Genomic DNA, 18,089 nt, shown 5'->3' on the forward strand with positions numbered 1-18,089 from the left:
TTCACGTATTTTGAATGCATCTCCTGACGATGCCACGCCTACTGCGATTTCGGATGCCTGTCTCGATGGATTTTGCCTAACAAAAAAGAATAGGCATTAGAGTAAGACATAGAAGAGAGAAGACATAAGAATAGAGTAAGACATTTTCAACGGCATTTCTCAGATCGTTTCAGAAATTTCTCATATTACAGAACTTTTAACTCATTTCAACCAATTTTGGCAACATTCCGTAAAAGGTGTATATTTGTAAGCAGTTTGTGCAGTTTGTGCTTTGTGTCTGTACTAGTGGTGAGAGCTCGGAATCGGACCTACCCGATTCCGATTCCGTGTTCGAAATCAATTCCGGAGCTGATTTCGGAATCGGAATCGACATGGGAATCGCAATTTACTCCGGAAACGGAATGAAAATTGACTACAGTAATGGAATTAGCTATGGAATGAGAATCAGTTCTTGAATTGATATCTGAAGTTTCAAAAGCGAAATCAGTCCAAGAATCTCCATGAAAATTGATCGTTAAATTTTATCGGATTCTTTACTTGATCGTTACCTAACAGGTTGGCTGATAAGTCCCCGGTCTGACACATAGATGACGCCGCTAGTATTAAATGCATATTATTTTTACATAGTACCAACCTTCAAATGATTCGTGTCAAAATTGGACGTCTGTATGTCAATTAGTTTGTGAGACAGAGCGTCTTTTGTCAAGCAACTTTTGTTATTGTGAAAAAAATGGAAAAAAAGGAATTTCGTGTTTTGATAAAATACTGTTTTCTGAAGGGAAAAAATACAGTGGAAGCAAAAACTTGGCTTGATAATGAGTTTCCGGACTCTGCCCCAGGGAAATCAACAATAATTGATTGGTATGCAAAATTCAAGCGTGGTGAAATGAGCACGGAGGACGGTGAACGCAGTGGACGCCCGAAAGAGGTAGTTACCGACGAAAACATCAAAAAAATCCACAAAATGATTTTGAATGACCGTAAAATGAAGTTGATCGAGATAGCAGAGGCCTTAAAGATATCAAAAGAACGTGTTGGTCATATCATTCATCAATATTTGGATATGCGGAAGCTCTGTGCAAAATGGGTGTCGCGCGAGCTCACATTTGACCAAAAACACCAACGTGTTGATGATTCTGAGCGGTGTTTGCAGCTGTTAACTCGTAATACACCCGAGTTTTTGCGTCGATATGTGACAATGGGTGAAACATGGCTCCATCACTACACTCCTGAGTCCAATCGACAGTCGGCTCAGTGGACAGCGACCGGTGAACCGGCTCCGAAGCGTGGAAAGACTCAAAAGTCCGCTGGCAAAGTAATGGCCTCTGTTTTTTGGGATGCGCATGGAATAATTTTTATCGATTATCTTGAGAAGGGAAAAACCATCAACAGTGACCATTATATGGCGTTATTGGAGCGTTTGAAGGTCGAAATCGCGGCAAAACGGCCCCATATGAAGAAGAAAAAAGTGTTGTTCCACCAAGACAACGCACCGTGCCACAAGTCATTGAGAACGATGGCAAAAATTCATGAATTGGGCTTCGAATTGCTTCCCCACCCACCGTATTCTCCAGATCTGGCCCCCAGCGACTTTTTCTTGTTCTCAGATCTCAAAAGGATGCTCGCAGGGAAAAAAATTGGCTGCTATGAAGAGGTGGTCGCCGAAACTGAGGCCTATTTTGAGGCAAAACCGAAGGAGTACTACCAAAATGGTATCAAAAAATTGGAAGGTCGTTATAATCGTTGTATCGCTCTTGAAGGGAACTATGTTGAATAATAAAAACGAATTTTTACAAAAAATGTGTTTTCTTTGTTAGACCGGGGACTTGTCAGCCAACCTGTTAGCATCATTGGACCCAAGCGCCTATTCTAATGGAGATGCCAAAACCGACTCTGATTTGAAGCTGATTCTGTATTCGGGGCCGACTCCGATACTGGAGTCGATTCTGGAATCAATTCCGGAGCCGATTCTGGAATCAATTCAGGAGCCGATTCCGGTGCCAATTACGATTCCAGAGCCTACTTCGGAATTGATTACGGAAGCTGCATCCGGACCTACTATCCGGAATCGATTCCAGAACACTTCATTTTTCCCATCACTAGTCTGTACGTCTCCTGCAACAATCCTCTTTGTTGTATGGCTACAGCTTAGCTTTGCTAGCCGTGTCCTGGGCAAATTTGTTCACTAACTTATGCGCCTGGTCGTAGTATGGATTGGTCGATTCGCGGACTCGTGCCATCCACTGGGTTAGGTTTGGGCGGCCCTCGCACGGATCATAGCCAGCCATTCCTTGAAAAAAAATATAGAAAATAAGAAATAAAATTACAAAAGAAAAAAACAGGAAATTCTTTATCGCTCGGTTCTTACTCGGCTGCTCGATTTCGCAGGCCGCAAGCAGATCGGCCACGGTAATTTCGTCCCCCGCGATGAACCGGGCGCCCGACCCGAGATACTCGCGCTCGATAAAGTCCAGCGTGCCCTCCATCTGCCCCCGGTACTTTTCCGCCTGCTTCGGGTCGACCTTGGTGCCGAACATGCGCGGCCGCAGCCAGACGTACTGGAAGTAGATCGCGCAGGTCGCGCGCGTATTGTGGTGCTGCCACTCGAGGTACTCGTCCACCAGGGCCTGGCGGCGCGAGTCGGCCGGATACCAGTGGTCCGGCACCTGGTACTCCCGGCACAGGTACCGGAAGATGGCCACACTTTCCGCCAGCTTGATCTGGCTGTCCGTAATGCAGGGCACCTTTTGGAAGCGATTGATCGCCTTAAACTCCTCGGTCAGATGCTCTCCTTGGGTGGGTTTGGGAAAAGAAAACAAGGGAAAAGGTAAGCAATTGAATGTGCCAGTGTGTCACACCCGACATTGGCGCTGTGCCCAGCCATACCTTTGCCCAGATTGATCAAACACTTTTCGTAGGGCAGTTTGGTTTTCTCCAGAAAAATCCAAAGCGCCCTCGAAGGCTGCGACATTAGGTCGTAGTAGTATTTTAGATTTTTCGACATGTTTGTGTTCTGCTGACGACGGCGACGACAGCGACAGCTCAAAGTCAAAACACAGACTGGCCCTTATGTTGGCTCGTACAAGAAATACAAACTCATTGATCAAAGTTCATCTACCTAGCGGGCGCAGGGATAGGTGGTGGGGGTTTATTTACGTGTGTATAAGTGTTATCGCACAGCATGCAGCAATAATTTGCGAGATAAACCCGCCGCCGAGAAAAACACTGCCGGGAGGTGTGGATTCTTGCATACACGCACATGCCGTTTTAGTATAAAACTAGGACTAGGAAAGAAGGTATTCTACAAAAAAGTGGTACTAATCCTCACATTGGAAAGCATGGTTGTACTTGCCCTCTTGTAAGATAGGTATTTCAGTTTTTAACTTTTTTTTAATATTATCGAAGACACATGGGAAATGAAACGCTTTTACCAACTAATCCCCAATTAAAACCATCAACCCATTCAATTCTGTACAACCGTTTCGGGATTAGTGATGGGAATAATGAAGTTTTCGTCGGAATCGATTTGGGCTAGCTCCGAAGTATTCTGGAATCGATTCCGGATAGTAGGTTCGGATTATTTTTCCGGAATAGATTCCGGAATTGGTTCTGCAATCGGCTCCGGAATCGGAATTGGCCCCGGAATCGTAATCGGCTCCGGAATCCGAATCGGTTCCGGAATTGGTTCCGGAATCGGATCCGGATATGGTTCTGGAATCGGCTCCGGAATCGGAATCGGCTACGGTATCAGAATTGGTTTCGGAATTGGAATTGGCTCCGGTATCGGAATCGGCTCCGGTGGTTGGTTGGTGCCAGAATCAAAATTGGCTCGTGAATCAGAATTGGCTCCGAAATCAGAATCGGTTTCGAAATCGGAATCAGTTTCGGCATCTCCATTAGAATTTGCGTTTGGGTCCAATGATGCTACGTATTGATAGCCGCAAAGAATCAAAACTTTTTTGTAAACGATCAATTCTCATGGAGATTCCCGGACTGATTTCGCTTCTGAAACTTCCTATTTCAATTCAAGAACTGATTCCCTTTCCTGAACCAATTCCATTTCTGGAGTCAATTCTGAATCCGTTATCGGAGCAAATCGCGATTCCTAGATCGATTCCGATTGGGGAGTAGAATCTGATTCAGGAATCGGCTCCGGATTCAACTCTGGAATCGGCTCCGGAATTGATTTCGTACACGGAATCGGAATCGGGTAGGTCCAACTCCGAGCTCCCACCACTATTCGGGATGTATGTTCTAAACTAGAGCCACAAGCATAATGTTCATTAAAAAGCGATTTTAATGGCGGCTTAATATCTTTCGATCACGATTCCCCAACAATAAATAACTAAGCCTACATACCTCCCTCCCTCCCCCCCTCCCCCCGTAACCGTTACTCCAAGATGCTTTCCTCCATCTGGACACCCGTCGGCAGCGTGACCGCCAGCAAACTGAACTGGGGCTTGCTTGCGAGAAAATCACGATCCTCATCGTACCGGGTCTGGGTCCTGCGCTTGAGCCGGAACGTGTCCGCAGAACCGTCACTGTCCGCCGACTCGTCGTCCGTTTCACCGTTCGCGAAGGCTTTTCTCATGCTCTCCTCCAGTTCGGGCGGGCCCATCTCATCGGCCTCGGGCAGCACGATGCCCTTCCGCTTCATAGCCGCCCGTTCGCGCTCCCTAAACGACTGCTCGACCGGTACGAGCCGTTCGCGCAGCTGGCGCAGTATCGGCTGAAACTGCTTGCGCATCAGCCGCTTCGCGACCAGCTCGTCCTCCGCCTGCAGCTGATCCAGCGTTGTGCCGGCCGCGCCTTCGTTCAACTCTTCGTCCCCCTCCGCACCGGTGTTGACGAAAAATTCATCCTGCCAGTCGAGCGCTGAGTTTGGCGCCAAGGCAAGCGGTTCGCCGAGCGTGTCCGGAAGGGGCAACGCGTCCAGCTCCTCCTCGTCCAACGCACCAGTCGCCTGCTCCTCGGGCGCGTTGTTGAGCAGCTTTTTGGCCGTAATTAGCAACCGTTCGCATTCGTCGGTGCGGGTGAGAAGGTAGGATTGCATCGTGGCCAGCTGGGAGGCAGCCTCCTCGAGCTGCTGCCGATCGGATGTCGAGGTGGTGCTGGCGACCGACTGCACTGCCTTGTCCAACGCCAGCATGTGGTTCACGTTCGCCGCCAGCTTGACCGTCAGCTCGAGCGATTGGTGCTTCAGTGCCGCCAGCTCCTTGGCGGTCGGTTCCTTTGCCTTGCCCAGCTGCCGGAAGCAATCAGCTTGCGATACACTGTTTAGCCTGAGCTGTCGCGTAAGATCCTCCGCTCGGCGTGTAAGGCAGCCGGTGAGACGATTGCATTCCGGGCGTATTTCCGCCACCGCCGTACCGCTCGCCATTGCCAGCGACAGTCGCAACAGGCAGTGTGACTGCATGTACAAAAAAATATTGTACAATTGCTAAAAAAGGAAAAAGGTAATTGGCAACCATGTGCCTATTAGCAACGTTTGCTCTCAAACAATCTCACAGTAAATCTGCACTACCTTAGCATTGCTATGATTGGTGGCCGTTTGCTTAAATATTTCACAGTCTTCAAACGACTCCAGTGGGTCATACGCATCGCCGTACTCTTCCCGCAGCTCGGTTCGCTCTTCCAACACTTTCACGCTGTCGTACAGCTCGTAGATCGCTTTGGTGCAACTTTCCATGCACGCCTCCAGCAGTTCATTTTCGGTGGTACTGCAACAAAAAAAAAAAGCGAAAAAATGGGATTTTCCTTTAAATTTTCCTTTTCATTCTTCTACTGCCCTGCTTAGAGGATGCTTACCCGCGCCTTACCGAGTTGATCCGTTCGTTGCCGTAGATTACCTCGTTTATGAATATAAGCATTCGCTTTGCGGCCGTATCATACTGTTCGATCGCCCGTAGCAGGTTGGTAATCGTGCCGAGGTCACGATAGTAATGCAGCTTCTCGTACGCCACTGCACCGAGCAGCAGGACGGTGCCGCTCACAACGGAGGCTGCCACAATCGGCCTTACATGGGAACGGGCGTATCTGTAAACAAAACACAGCTCATTGTCCGTCCGTCCGTCCGTGGCTAGGGCTTTGCATTGATTCAATAATTACCGCGTGGAAGCCGCTACGGCCGCAATGCATCCCGCACAAACCGCTTTGAAGGGCACTCGGATGGTGGTGGTGGTGGTGGTGGTGCTCCGGTCGGCATTCGGGGCAAGGCGAAAGCACACCTCGGCCACCTCCAGATGATCCACCAGCAGCCGCTTCGAGGTGAGAATCTCCAGTATGCATCTCGTTTCGTTGCCGGACCGTTTGGGAAGCCAGTTCATTGCCGTGGAAAGGACGAGAAAAACGCTCCAAAATTAGTATCCGCTACCAGGTATGCCGGCAGTTTGGGTTTGTTTACATCGGTGTTATGCAAACACTCCGAGTGACCAGAAATACCAATTTATCTGCATTCCTATCAATTTTTTATTTGCCCACCGATTCAGGTTAGAACCTCGCCGTTAGAAATGAGTTTTCTCAATTTTCTAGCTTTTCAAGGTATTATTATGATATTTTGTTATTTCTTTTTAAAGATAATCATTATTTGATATGATTTTAGACATTTGACATCTGAAATAAAATCGCATGCTGCGATGCGGCAATATCAAATGATTTTGATTTTGCCGCATCGCCGCATGCGGCAGATTTGCAAGTGCTGTCAATAACGTCAAATCCCATACCAAAGCTTGCGGCAAAATCGCATGCGGTGAGGTTCTGACCGTTCCCTCACAGATGAGCGCCCTCAAACTAACGATTCTTAATTTTTCCTACCGAAAATCACAGATTTTTTTTTTTTTAAATTCTGAACAAGAAATCATAAAACCATTTCTGCAATCATTTTAGGCATTAAGGCCCGTGTCTGTGCTCCATCGGATGCGATTTTATCGGAAGGCCTGTCAAAATTTTATATGGAATTTGACAGATAACGTCGGACGTGCGATTTCGTCGTACGACGGAATCAAAAAATTTTGATTTCGTCGGACGCCGCATCCGATTTTATCGGTCAAACTAAATGTGTGGTGTTTTGTAGGAACAATCTCAACTTAATTTTTCATAATCGTTATATTATTAAAATCATCCAAATAATCGCAATATTATACGAAAAAGCGTTTGACACCACGTGCGATAAAATCGCATGCGATGGAGCACGGACACGGGCCTAAGGGATTCAACAGATAAAATCGATGTTATTTTTTATTATAATTGTATTGGAATGGGCAATGGGCGTGAAATGGAATGGGCAATTTTGAGTTTTTCTTTTTTTTATATTTCGTTAAATATTAATTAGAATATATATTTCATATATGACTTATCGTACAGCATAGGAAAAGATATTCAATGAAAAATGTTAAAATAAACATGTATAATGAAATATAGCAAAAAAAGAAACAAAATTTCAATGGATCTTTTTGACTCGAGCTGTAACCCAGGCATTAGAACTTAATCTTATTCGTCTCCTTGAAATACTTAAATGATGCACTTTTCTGTGATGTGATGAACCTTCGTTTTGCATACAACCATTTTCACACCTATTCCCCCAACCCCCCTGCATTTAACGCTTCTTTTAAAATTAGTATCAAATTTGTAAACCTACCGAAAACTACCGAAAAATGTTAAAGCTCCTACCGAAAATTACCGATTCAATTTTGGTGATCCTTCCGATAACCGCCAAAATCATCTGGCTACACTGCCTGAGTTGTGACAGAGTTGTGTCAACGTGACAAATGGTTGTGTGCTGCCATAAAATCGTACAGTACTGTAGCATCAATGTGCACTGTAAATAAAGCAAAGTTTTTTTTTGTGAATCTAATTGAACAAAATAAAGAACGCTATTTCTTTCGGAGAGAAATCAGTACGAGAAATAAAGACCAAATTCATTCGTTTCACACGAGATTGTGTTGATGTGTGCACCACAAACATTGCTTCACATTTATGGGGCCGATTTAAACTGACCGTTGCGCACAATTGCTTAGCTCCGTTTCAAATCCATTTAAAAATTTTAAATCTATTTTTTACGATAGTTGAGGTATAGTAATTACCAAACATACCAGCAAACTACATTGGCAAGAGAATATGAAAAATGTTTAATTTTGCACAAAGAAGCAAATGAAAAACAAACGCAACTCCATTTTATAGCACAGCCCGCTGTCATAACACACTGACAGCTCCGCTTGATGGATCCACTCTTGTGGAGCCATCTCGACAGCAGAAGCAACAGCAGCAGTAGCAGCAGACAGCAAGCGAAGAAAAATAATAAAGCGAACTGGCTGTGTAGGTCGTGTCTGGCAATAAGGAAGCTTCCAAAACTGCCAAGGGTGAGAAAAAGCGAGACAGATACAGGGGGCGCGCGCGTTGCAGCACACACTTCCGAGGACACATAACACACACGCAGAGAGAGAGAGGTGCAACAGAGGTGATCTTTGTAGGGCTGTAGTGTTTTTTTTTGGTTGCTGTTGTTGTTGGTGTTGTGGTTTGTTGTTGCCTTTCTCCCAGCGCCGCGTTACAAAATCTGTCGCCGTCCGCGAGTTTGGGTGTCGAGTCTGGCGTTGCTCTGCCCCGTGTTGTTTACCCCGCAGCCGCAGCCCCCAACAAAACGGTGCAGTGTGCAGTGCGTGCGTGCCAGTGTGTGTGTGTGTGTGCTCTTGTGTCTGTGCGTGCAGCGGAGAGGTTGTGCGGCCTGTGATCCAGCAATTTAACCTCGTTTTATGCGCATCGAGTGAAACAACATAAAAAAGCGGTCCGTCTGGCTTGCTGGCTCACCAAGCGATGCCATTGGTGTCTGGTGGGCGGTGGGCGGAAGCTGGTGGGAAGCAACGCGAAGCTTGAAACGCGACTCCGCGACTGCACCGGACGCCCTGGACGCCCCGCTACCGATCATCTCGGCGTAATGCTGCTGCAGCTGCTGCTCGCGACAGGATTAGAAACGCATTAGAACCCCTCCCTCCACCCGAAGAGGAGTCTTCCAGGAGAGGGAAGGAAGGTCCGAGTGGTGGCACTTTGGAAGCAAAGGGGCAGCCCAACAGTGCACCCGTGACGAAGGATGCAGCAATAATCTAACACACAGTATTTTTGCGCGTGTACCAAGCTGCACAAAACACTTCCATCGACACAAACGTTGACACACACACACACACACGCACACAAACACACACCCAGAAGTACGCAGCAGGTGTAATTTAGAAAAAAAAGCAAAGGGGAAGCAGGGAAACCAGCGGTACCACCGGAGGGCTTTCGTCGCGGCATCAAAAACAAAACAACAAAATGCGCCGTTTAATGCACTTTTTGTTTTACTTCTCCCGTAAGTATGCCTGCCTTCGATTTTGTACACCACCGACGGTTCACAGTATTACTAATGCTTTCCTTTTTCCGTCTTTCCTCGGGCGCCACCATTTGCAGTGCTGATCGTAATAAAAGGTTCGCTCAGCCGGGCCCGGTTGGCCGAGAGCAGCGTGAAGTGCGTCTCGTACCAGTGCAAGGACGGCGAGTGCAAGGAGGGCATCGATGTGTGCGAGGAGGCCGAGCCCGACCGGCCCGTGGGCTGCTTCGTCGTCTGGACGACGAACAACGTTACCAGTAAGTTTTGCGCAAGACTTAACGCCACGCGTGGGACAGCGTGCGCCCTACCCAACCATTCGGTGGCTTAGCTGTGAGGTTTCGTACCGTTTGGTCAGCAGAAAAGCATGTAGAAAGCACCCGGAGGAGCTTGATCTCGGTGATGCTACGTTTGTTTTAGTACATACATCAATTTGTACATTGAACGCACACGAAATAGCTAAAGGATTAGCGTGAAACGGCGTGGCCCTACGCTAAACTACACTAAATGCGAGGGGCTATATGGGCAGTGCTCGATTCTCATATTCAGGCTCAGTCTACTCTTGCAACTGCATTCAGTCTCCACATCGAGATTAGTGTTGCTAGGGAAATCAGATTACAACTAAACTATCTCGCTTCTGATTGCGTATTTCGAGCATTCCATAGAAATGTGCCAAGTAGACGATTTGAAAGCGTCTACGTCCAGAGATGTCAAACTGATGGCCCGCGAGGTCTTTTGGTTTGGCCCGCGACCGCTTGTTGGCTGAGCCAACACTAATATGTAGAAGCATTTCTGCTTCTACAGTGCATGTCAGTCAATTCCGGACTCCTGAAATATGAAGAGATCTTGTCGGTTTTTTCCTACCTTCTCTCTATGCATGTATGCATAAAATAAGATAAAAAAGTGCAAAAACTGTTGTAGTCATAGAAGGAAAATCAAACATTGTTATTTTAATGAAACTGAGCTTCCAATTCTGCGCAATAGCCTTTCCGATGATTAAATTTGTTGAGCAACAAATATTTGATGAACAATTACTTACAAAAAAAAAAACTCACGGTTTAGTTTCAACCTCATGCAAAATCTTGAATGTCTTGCTCATATTTATGTAGTTTAGGGAACATTACTTTTTTTTTAATTGTTAAGCCATCAAACAAGGCATTTGACGACCAATTAAGCAATTTGTTTGCTTCCGTCTAAATTTTGTTGAGCGTATTCTAAAGTCATCTGCGAAAGCTGGTCTGATTCGATCCGACGCCTACTGCAACTTCAGCTGCCCGTCTCGATTAATTTTCCCTACCAGATCTCTAAAACAACAAGCATATTTCAAAGCGCAGTCGAGTGACATTTCTCAACTCGTCTCGAATTGAGTAAAAGAATCCCTCTAACAGGCCACTAAAACACATCGCTCCGAAAATTGACCACCCAAGAAAAAAAAACATTACAAACAGAAACAAATACGATAAAGCAGCCGGATAAGAATTTAACAACTCACAAACAGTCCTTTTCAAACCAGCATCAAACTTAGTATCCCATCCATCAATGACAACAACAAAAATGAAGACGCAAAAGTATTACGACAACAAAAGAATCTAGAATCGGAGTATATGTAGAACTAAACCCTATAGAAAAAAGAACTATAGCAAGGAAAATTAAACACCCTGTATCCATCTGCACCACGGAAATGTACGCCATTGACGCCAGCGTTACAAACAGCAATCAGTAAAAACCAAAAAAGACCAAAAAAGAGAAGTAAAGGTGACCCTAGTCGTGTAGAGATACACGGGTATGAAATAGCCGACAAACTAGCCAAGGAGGGAACAAAACATCAGTCTGTGATAGAGAACAAAATTAGAGTAAGTGATGCCCTATAGATACTTCAACAAAAAGCCCAAACCGAAGTTAATCATTGGTACACAGAAATGAGCCAAACAAAAGGGGAAAAAATCGGCATAGCTGATTCTAAATGTGGTTTAAAAAAAAACAGTGGCACCACAAACTAAAAATCCCACCAGGAAGTATATAAAAATGTTGAACCGACTAATCGCTGGGCACCATTATAGTAATTTCTGGCTACATAAAATGAAGATAATGGACTGACACCTGGGGCACACAGAGTTTTTACCTGCCAGAAAGATTCCGCAGAAAGAAGAAAACAAACAGAAACAAACGAACCAAAGTTCATCAGATCATAGAAAGGAAAGGAGATAAAACTCTAATGATAGTTATCAAACTATAAAAGAAAATATAATCTCTTTCTAAAACGATAAATCAAGCCAGCCTAACAACAAGAAAACCAACACGAAATAGTAAACAGCACAAACTCAACACAAACAAACAAAAAAGCTAATACAAACAGGTTTTGTAAAATGAAAAGCATCAAAACAACTACAAATGGACAAATCAGCATTAACTAAAAATAGGGACATACGGCCTAAGTTGCCGGTCCTAAACCAATTGAGGTTGGAAGGGCCACATTCCAAGAACGGAATAGTAAGGAGAAGGCCTTGGAAACTGGTTTCCCCTACCGAACCGTGATATAGCCTCTCACATCAAAGAAGAAGAAGAGTAAAAGAATAGAATATGCCTCACTGCAATCAAATCATTTTGCATAGCTGTTATCTTCTAGAAAAAGAGATACCTTCCACTAAAACAGCAAAAATTATGTTCATTATTTACCTTTAAGCTGTTTTAATCTATTGCCAAAATAATGAGAGATTGCCATAAAAAATTAGAAGCAAAAAAGAGAAACAACACCATGAATTGAGACAGCTGTGGGACAAATTGTGATCATATAGAGTTTGTTAAATTGGTAGAATTTCATACAAATGAACCTAAAGATGATTATCATTTGAAGTTCGTGGCAGTTTTGCACAAAAAACAAGGTCAAAGAGAACGCTTAGTTTTATCTTTCTTGCACCTTAAAGATATCGAAATTCTAAATCTAAAGTTGCCATATATTCAACCCACACAATTTACAGTCAGAGGGAAAGAGTGGAATTTTTGCCAGCTTCTCCAAACGCTTGGATAAGGTAGAAGTGCTTAGGGGTGTATCGAAAGGTTCCTTCTTCAAAGAAGACTCCTGTATACGAGGCCGTTCGTTTTGAGTACTCTTTGCTCTTCCAAATGCAACCGCCGCAACCAAATAATCCCCGCGTTTCGTACCCTTTCCAGACGAGGTAAACGTAACGCTGAAAGGATGCTTCACGAACCCGACCGAATGCAACAACACCGAGTGCATCGACACGACGACGTATGCGAAGAAAAACCTCAACTACTGTTGCTGCCGGGGCAGCATGTGCAACCGGGAGCACAAGTGGATCCCGGAGGCGACCAAAGCACCCGAGATGATGCACACGGTCGACCACGCGTCGAGCTTCTGGCTGATCTTTATCATCGGGGTCGGGTCCTCGCTTGTCGCGATGGTTGCCATCACGGTCGTGTACGTGACGCACAAGAAGCAGGCAATGTTTAACGAAATACCAACGGTGTGTGCCTGTTTTCCTGCTGCGTCTTCTTGCGATCACGTGATCAAATGTTGATTTATTTTTTTTTTGTTTCTCCAGGTCGAGCCCGATATTTCCAACTCGTCCACCAACATATCGCACCGTCCGATCGATCTGAAGGACATTAAGGCGCGCGGCCGGTTCGGTGTGGTGTGGAGGGCGCAGCTCGGCAACCAGGAGGTGGCCGTGAAGATCTTCCCCATGCAGGAGCGCCAATCGTGGATCACGGAGCAGGACATTTTCAAGGTAGGAGGAGCGGGCAGATGATGCACCGCGCTAACCGCAACACAATGCTAACGGTGTACGATAATCCCACTGTAGCTGCCCCGGATGAACCATCCCAACATACTGGAGTTTATCGGGTGCGAGAAGCGAAGCGATATTGCCAGCACCGACTTCTGGCTGATCACGGCGTACTGCGAGAACGGCTCGCTGTGCGACTTCCTCAAGGCGCACACGGTCAGCTGGACCGAGCTGTGCAAGATCGCGACAACGATGGCGCGCGGCCTGACGCACCTGCACGAGGAGATCCAGAGCAGCCGCACCGACGGGCTGAAGCCGTCGATCGCCCACCGCGACTTCAAGAGCAAGAACGTCCTGCTGAAGGCGGACCTGACCGCCTGCATCGCCGACTTTGGGCTAGCGCTTGTCTTTACGCCCGGTAAGCTAACCGCAACACCGCAACACCGGCAGGCGCGAAAGCCGTCCACTAACTTGGTCCCATTCTCTCCCCCTTTGCACGCACAGGAAAGTCTTGCGGTGATACGCACGGGCAGGTCGGTACGCGCCGCTACATGGCACCGGAGGTGCTGGAGGGTGCGATCAACTTCACGCGCGACGCCTTCCTGCGCATCGACGTGTACGCGTGCGGGCTGGTGCTGTGGGAGCTGGTGTCCCGCTGCACCGTGCACGGCGGCCCGGTCGACGAGTACCGGCTACCGTTCGAGGCGGAGCTCGGTCCCCATCCGACGCTGGAAGAGATGCAGGACAATGTGGTGACGAAAAAGTTGCGCCCGCGCATCTTCGACCCGTGGCGCCATCATCCGGTAGGAGCTTCGACCCCCGCAAGTGTGGTGTTTCATTTCATAATTGTGTGTTTTTGTTACTTTTTTTTCGTTTCATTCGCGCTACTCACGCCAACTCACGCAGGGACTGGTTGCAATCTGCGAAACGATGGAAGACTGCTGGGATCACGATGCCGAGGCGCGGCTATCGTCTTCCTGTGTGCTCGAGCGGCTGTCCCAGTACGCCCGGTTTCCCACCCGGCAGTACTTCGTCGCCACCAACACCACGAACGAGCTGCCGGCCAAACTGGCAACCGAAAGCCTTTAACACGAGGCGTGCGCCCGCGGCTGGCATACGAGCGCGATCGAAATTGCGCCCAAAAAACTATAATAAGCGATAAAGAGAGGCGCGCGTTGTATTACACATTTATCAACTCTTCAGCTGCTACGTGGTGGACTGTGTGGGGGCGCCTGTAAGTGAATGCTTTGAGACAAATATGCACACACCCACACACAAACACACAAACACACAGCGACTAAAGAGAATTTCTGAGAGTATAGGGACAGAGGACGATTGTTTTTTTAGCCTTAATGATGTATGTGTGTGTGTGCGTGTGTGTGTGTGTAGCGGTACATTTGATGTGAACAGTGAGGGGAGGGAAATGATGACGACCACGTGTGCACCGCATGATAGCGCATATCAGATTATGTTAATGTCTACCTTAAAAATGCAACCTTTTATAAACACACATACACACGCATACACCCATACATCCAAACGACGTAATAATGGTGGTACAATTGTAGCAAACGGATATTTAAGCGAAGCTTCCTGACAGTTCTTGTATTTTTTTTTACAAACATTAAAAGTATAACCATCCTAGCATACGCGGGAGGAAAATCTTTCGCCGTTTGCAAAATCTGTTTTTTTGTTTTGTTTTTAGCCCTCCCCGCTTGAAGGCGTGATCCAGAGCACATCTTTTCAACAAGTACCTCTGTGTTTGCCACAGCACACAGCTTTTCTGCTGCAAGTCACGCCATTACGCTCATTATGTTAACAAACTATTAACAACACTGTAACAATACTTTTTTGGGGTGGTTTTAGTCTAAACTGGCTAAAACACGTGTTAGGGAGAGGCAGCAGAGAAGAGAAAAGAAACCCGACTGGTGGCCAATTGGCTGCTAATGCACGTGTCTTTGTGTTTGTCTGGTACGTTTAGTACTAAACGCGCACCCTTTTGAAACACACGATGTGTGTATATGTGTATGATTTGTATGATTTTGTTTAGTGCTTATGGATAGATCCCCTCCCACATCCCCTCATTTTTTATTTTGGTTCACTTCTGAGCTTTAATCCACCGATAACACATTGATTCGATTGTCAAAACAAGTTCAAACTATTATTATTATTACTACTACTATTACTACTACTACTACTACTACTACTGCTACTATTATATTATTATTTTATAAGAGAACCAGCTCGTTAGGAGGGCCCCCATCACAACACTAGCTAGCGGACTGGGGAGGAAACATGTGATGGGGACGGTAGGGAACGGGAGAGGGGTAACGCCCGGATGGTGTACCCTGCTGCAGTTGTCGAACAAGAAATTAACGTCCACACGAAAGTGAGTCGCGCGAGTGAGGTTTAGCGGTAAGACTGTGCAGGCATGCTAGGAGAGCGGCAGGCGCCATAATAAAGTTTGTCCCTTGGGGAGGGAGAGGAGGGTGTTGTATCGTGTGAGGATTTTTTTTCATCTTTTTTCTGTGTTTGTTTTTGGTTTGGTACGAATGTGTGTTTCTTTTATAATTTGTTTTACAACGAGCTTTTGAGCAAGTTCAGTAATTTTATATGTAAACTTTTTTTTCTTGGTACAAATCTGTTTCTTTCATTTGCCAACATCAACCCCAGAAATGATTGTTACATTCATGACTTTTTGTTTTTTGTTTATTTTTTTTTTTAATCATAAGGTCTCGGAGAGGTCTCTTTTAAATCTCTTGCCTAGCGAACTGAAAACACAGCACTGAACAAGACTAAGAAAAAAGAAGGATAAAATCTGAAACATTGTAAACTGCCCGATTTTGTAATAATACAAAATATATAATGTATTGCAAATACAGAACAGCGAGTTTTTTTTCTTTCTTAATAATTTGTGCAAGCAACGAAAATGAACGCTGGAAAGCAGCATGTATCAGGTGACGGTAGGCGAAGTCTACGAAGGTACTAAAGCTGGAAAATCTGTAACGATGCTAGATCAAATACTAGAAAACACGGACTGGACGGGCTACTGAACGGAATTTAATGGTTGTTTGTTTTTTAATGGTTTGCTTTTAAACTGACTAACACTTGAGTGAACTAGTGGTAGGAGCTTGGAATCGGACCTATCCGAATCTGATTCCGTGTTCGGAATCAATTCCGGAGCTGATTCCGATGCTGGAATCAGAATTGGAATCGACCTGGGAATCGCAATTTGCTCCGGAAAGGGAATCAGAATTGACACCAGTATTGGAATTAGGTCAGGAATGGGAATCAGCTCTTGAATTGAAATAGGAAGTTTCAGAAGCGAAATCTGTCTCCATGGGATCTCCATGAGAATGGATCGTTTACAAATAAATTTGGATTCTTTGCGGCCTTTAATACATCATTAGACGCAAACTTATATTCTTATGGAGCTGCCGAAACTGACTCCGATTTCGAATCAGATTCTGATTTCTGAACCTATTAGGATTCCAGAGCCGATTTCGATTCAGGACCCAATTTGAAATCCAATTCTGATTTCGAAGCCGAAACTGATTCTTATTGCGGATCGATTTCTATTCCGGAGCCGATTTCGATTCCGGACCCGTTTCCGATAATGAAACCAATTCTGATTCCGGAGCCAATTCCTGAGTCGATTCCTGAGCCGATTTCGGAGCCGATTCCGGAGCCGATTCCGAAGCCAATTCCGAAGCCGATTCCGGAGCCGATTCCGAAGCCAATTCCGAAGCCGATTCCGGATCCAATTCCGAAACCGATTGCGGAAACGCTTCCGAACGTACTATCTGGGATCGATACCAAAAAACTTTGGAGCTATCCGGAAACGATTCCAACGAAAACTTCATTTTTCCCTTCAATAGAGTGAACGTGTTATGTGAAGGGTCATGAGCATGATCATTAGTTCGAGGAGTTTCTCATGGCTATATATTTCGTATATATGGTGTACAAGTGTGTTGTAGGCAGGGGTCTGAGGCAAGGTGACGGATTCTCCTGTCTGCTTTTTAAAATTGCCCTGGAAGGTGTCATTCGAAGCGCGGGGCTAGACAACGACATCTGTGGCACGATTCTCTTAGGGGTTTCTACGATTTCTGGGCTTCGCGTATGATTTCGACATCATCAGCAGAATAACAGCGAAACTGTGTGAGGCGTACACCCGCCTCAAACGCGAAGCAGCAAGAATTGGATTGAGAATCAGTGTGACGAAGACGAAGTACCTGCTTGCCGGAGACTCAGATCATCTGTGAAGCAGTGTATTAGTTGACGGCGACAATCTCGAGGTTCTGCTAGAAGATAGAAGTGTTATGCTATCTTGGAAGGTCGATACTTTGGACAACGGCACCAGGAATCGAGCATACTATGGCCTTCACTGTCTGCTGAGATCCAGCACGAAATCTGAAATATTTCGCACATTTATTTGCCGGGTGGTCCTCTATGGACACCAGTCTTGGACTATTCGAACGGAGGATGCAAACACTCTGAGCGTGTTTGAGCGACGCAGCATCCGGGCCATCTTTGGTGGTGTGTTCGAGCATGTACAGCGAACCGAGCATCCTGACGGTGACAAAGGCTGGCAGGATACAATGGCTGGGACATGTTATGAGGATGCCGGACTCATGCCCCACCAAGATGGTGTTTGACAGCGATCCGCAGTTCAGCATAAGGCGCAGGGGAGCACATCGAACTCGATGGCTGGATCAGCTGAAGCAATCGGGTAGATCGGGTGTCTACATGGGTGGGAGGATGGAAGAGAGAGAGAGAGAGAGAGAGAGAGAGAGAGAGAGAGAGAGAGAGAGAGAGAGAGAGAGAGAGAGAGAGTATTGTAGGTTTGGTTTGGCAATTAATTAATTGAAATCTTTAATAATCTTTAATAGAAATAGTGAACAGCAAATATCTTCCCAATTATTAGTATTATAATGCCATTATTCCGCTTTTCAGGTGCGTATATACCCTTTTTAGCAGCACGTTTGCGG

The 18,089-nt window shown here is 45.9% G+C and overlaps 3 protein-coding genes and 1 long non-coding RNA gene across 4 annotated transcripts; 1 reads left to right on the forward strand and 3 right to left on the reverse strand.

Moving 5' to 3' along the window:
- Positions 1-211: 211 nt before the first annotated feature.
- Positions 212-3,460, reverse strand: LOC1272353 (glutathione S-transferase theta-1). Its single transcript, XM_311299.5, has 3 exons — positions 2,887-3,460; positions 2,369-2,791; positions 212-2,290 (listed from the first exon to the last, which is right to left on the reverse strand). The coding sequence occupies exons 1-3, from the start codon at positions 3,002-3,004 to the stop codon at positions 2,142-2,144; spliced, it is 690 nt and encodes a 229-aa protein (XP_311299.1). The 5' UTR covers positions 3,005-3,460; the 3' UTR covers positions 212-2,141.
- Positions 3,461-4,279: 819 nt separating this feature from the next.
- Positions 4,280-6,484, reverse strand: LOC3289747 (uncharacterized). Its single transcript, XM_061660956.1, has 4 exons — positions 6,109-6,484; positions 5,809-6,036; positions 5,525-5,720; positions 4,280-5,440 (listed from the first exon to the last, which is right to left on the reverse strand). Exons 1-4 carry the CDS (start codon positions 6,324-6,326, stop codon positions 4,391-4,393), a joined length of 1,692 nt encoding a protein of 563 aa, XP_061516940.1. The 5' UTR covers positions 6,327-6,484; the 3' UTR covers positions 4,280-4,390.
- Positions 6,485-8,183: 1,699 nt separating this feature from the next.
- Positions 8,184-15,985, forward strand: LOC1272354 (activin receptor type-2A). The gene is made up of 7 exons (XM_311300.4): positions 8,184-9,340; positions 9,439-9,615; positions 12,527-12,840; positions 12,919-13,104; positions 13,180-13,519; positions 13,606-13,904; positions 14,008-15,985. The coding sequence occupies exons 1-7, from the start codon at positions 9,304-9,306 to the stop codon at positions 14,188-14,190; spliced, it is 1,536 nt and encodes a 511-aa protein (XP_311300.5). The 5' UTR covers positions 8,184-9,303; the 3' UTR covers positions 14,191-15,985.
- Positions 14,480-17,978, reverse strand: LOC133393910 (uncharacterized). Its single transcript, XR_009766474.1, has 2 exons — positions 17,334-17,978; positions 14,480-17,207 (listed from the first exon to the last, which is right to left on the reverse strand). It is a non-coding gene; the product is annotated as an uncharacterized LOC133393910 (long non-coding RNA).
- Between the last annotated feature and the right edge of the window lie 111 nt (positions 17,979-18,089).

This window comes from Anopheles gambiae, chromosome X (genome assembly GCF_943734735.2).
Source record: "Anopheles gambiae chromosome X, idAnoGambNW_F1_1, whole genome shotgun sequence".
In the NCBI taxonomy this organism is placed as follows: domain Eukaryota; kingdom Metazoa; phylum Arthropoda; class Insecta; order Diptera; family Culicidae; genus Anopheles; species Anopheles gambiae.

Coding starts and splice junctions, on each gene's coding strand:
- LOC1272353 (XM_311299.5), bottom strand. CDS start 3,004: ATGTCGAAAAATCTAAAATACTACTACGACCTAATGTCGCAGCCTTCG. Junction 2,792..2,886: donor TTTGATCAATCTGGGCAAAG/GTATGGCTGGGC, acceptor AACCCACCCAAG/GAGAGCATCTGACCGAGGAG. Junction 2,291..2,368: donor CTGCGAAATCGAGCAGCCGA/GTAAGAACCGAG, acceptor TTTTTTTTCAAG/GAATGGCTGGCTATGATCCG.
- LOC3289747 (XM_061660956.1), bottom strand. CDS start 6,326: ATGAACTGGCTTCCCAAACGGTCCGGCAACGAAACGAGATGCATACTG. Junction 6,037..6,108: donor GCCGTAGCGGCTTCCACGCG/GTAATTATTGAA, acceptor TTTTGTTTACAG/ATACGCCCGTTCCCATGTAA. Junction 5,441..5,524: donor CCAATCATAGCAATGCTAAG/GTAGTGCAGATT, acceptor TTCCTTTTTTAG/CAATTGTACAATATTTTTTT.
- LOC1272354 (XM_311300.4), top strand. CDS start 9,304: ATGCGCCGTTTAATGCACTTTTTGTTTTACTTCTCCC. Junction 12,841..12,918: donor TGTTTAACGAAATACCAACG/GTGTGTGCCTGT, acceptor TTGTTTCTCCAG/GTCGAGCCCGATATTTCCAA. Junction 13,105..13,179: donor CGGAGCAGGACATTTTCAAG/GTAGGAGGAGCG, acceptor ATCCCACTGTAG/CTGCCCCGGATGAACCATCC.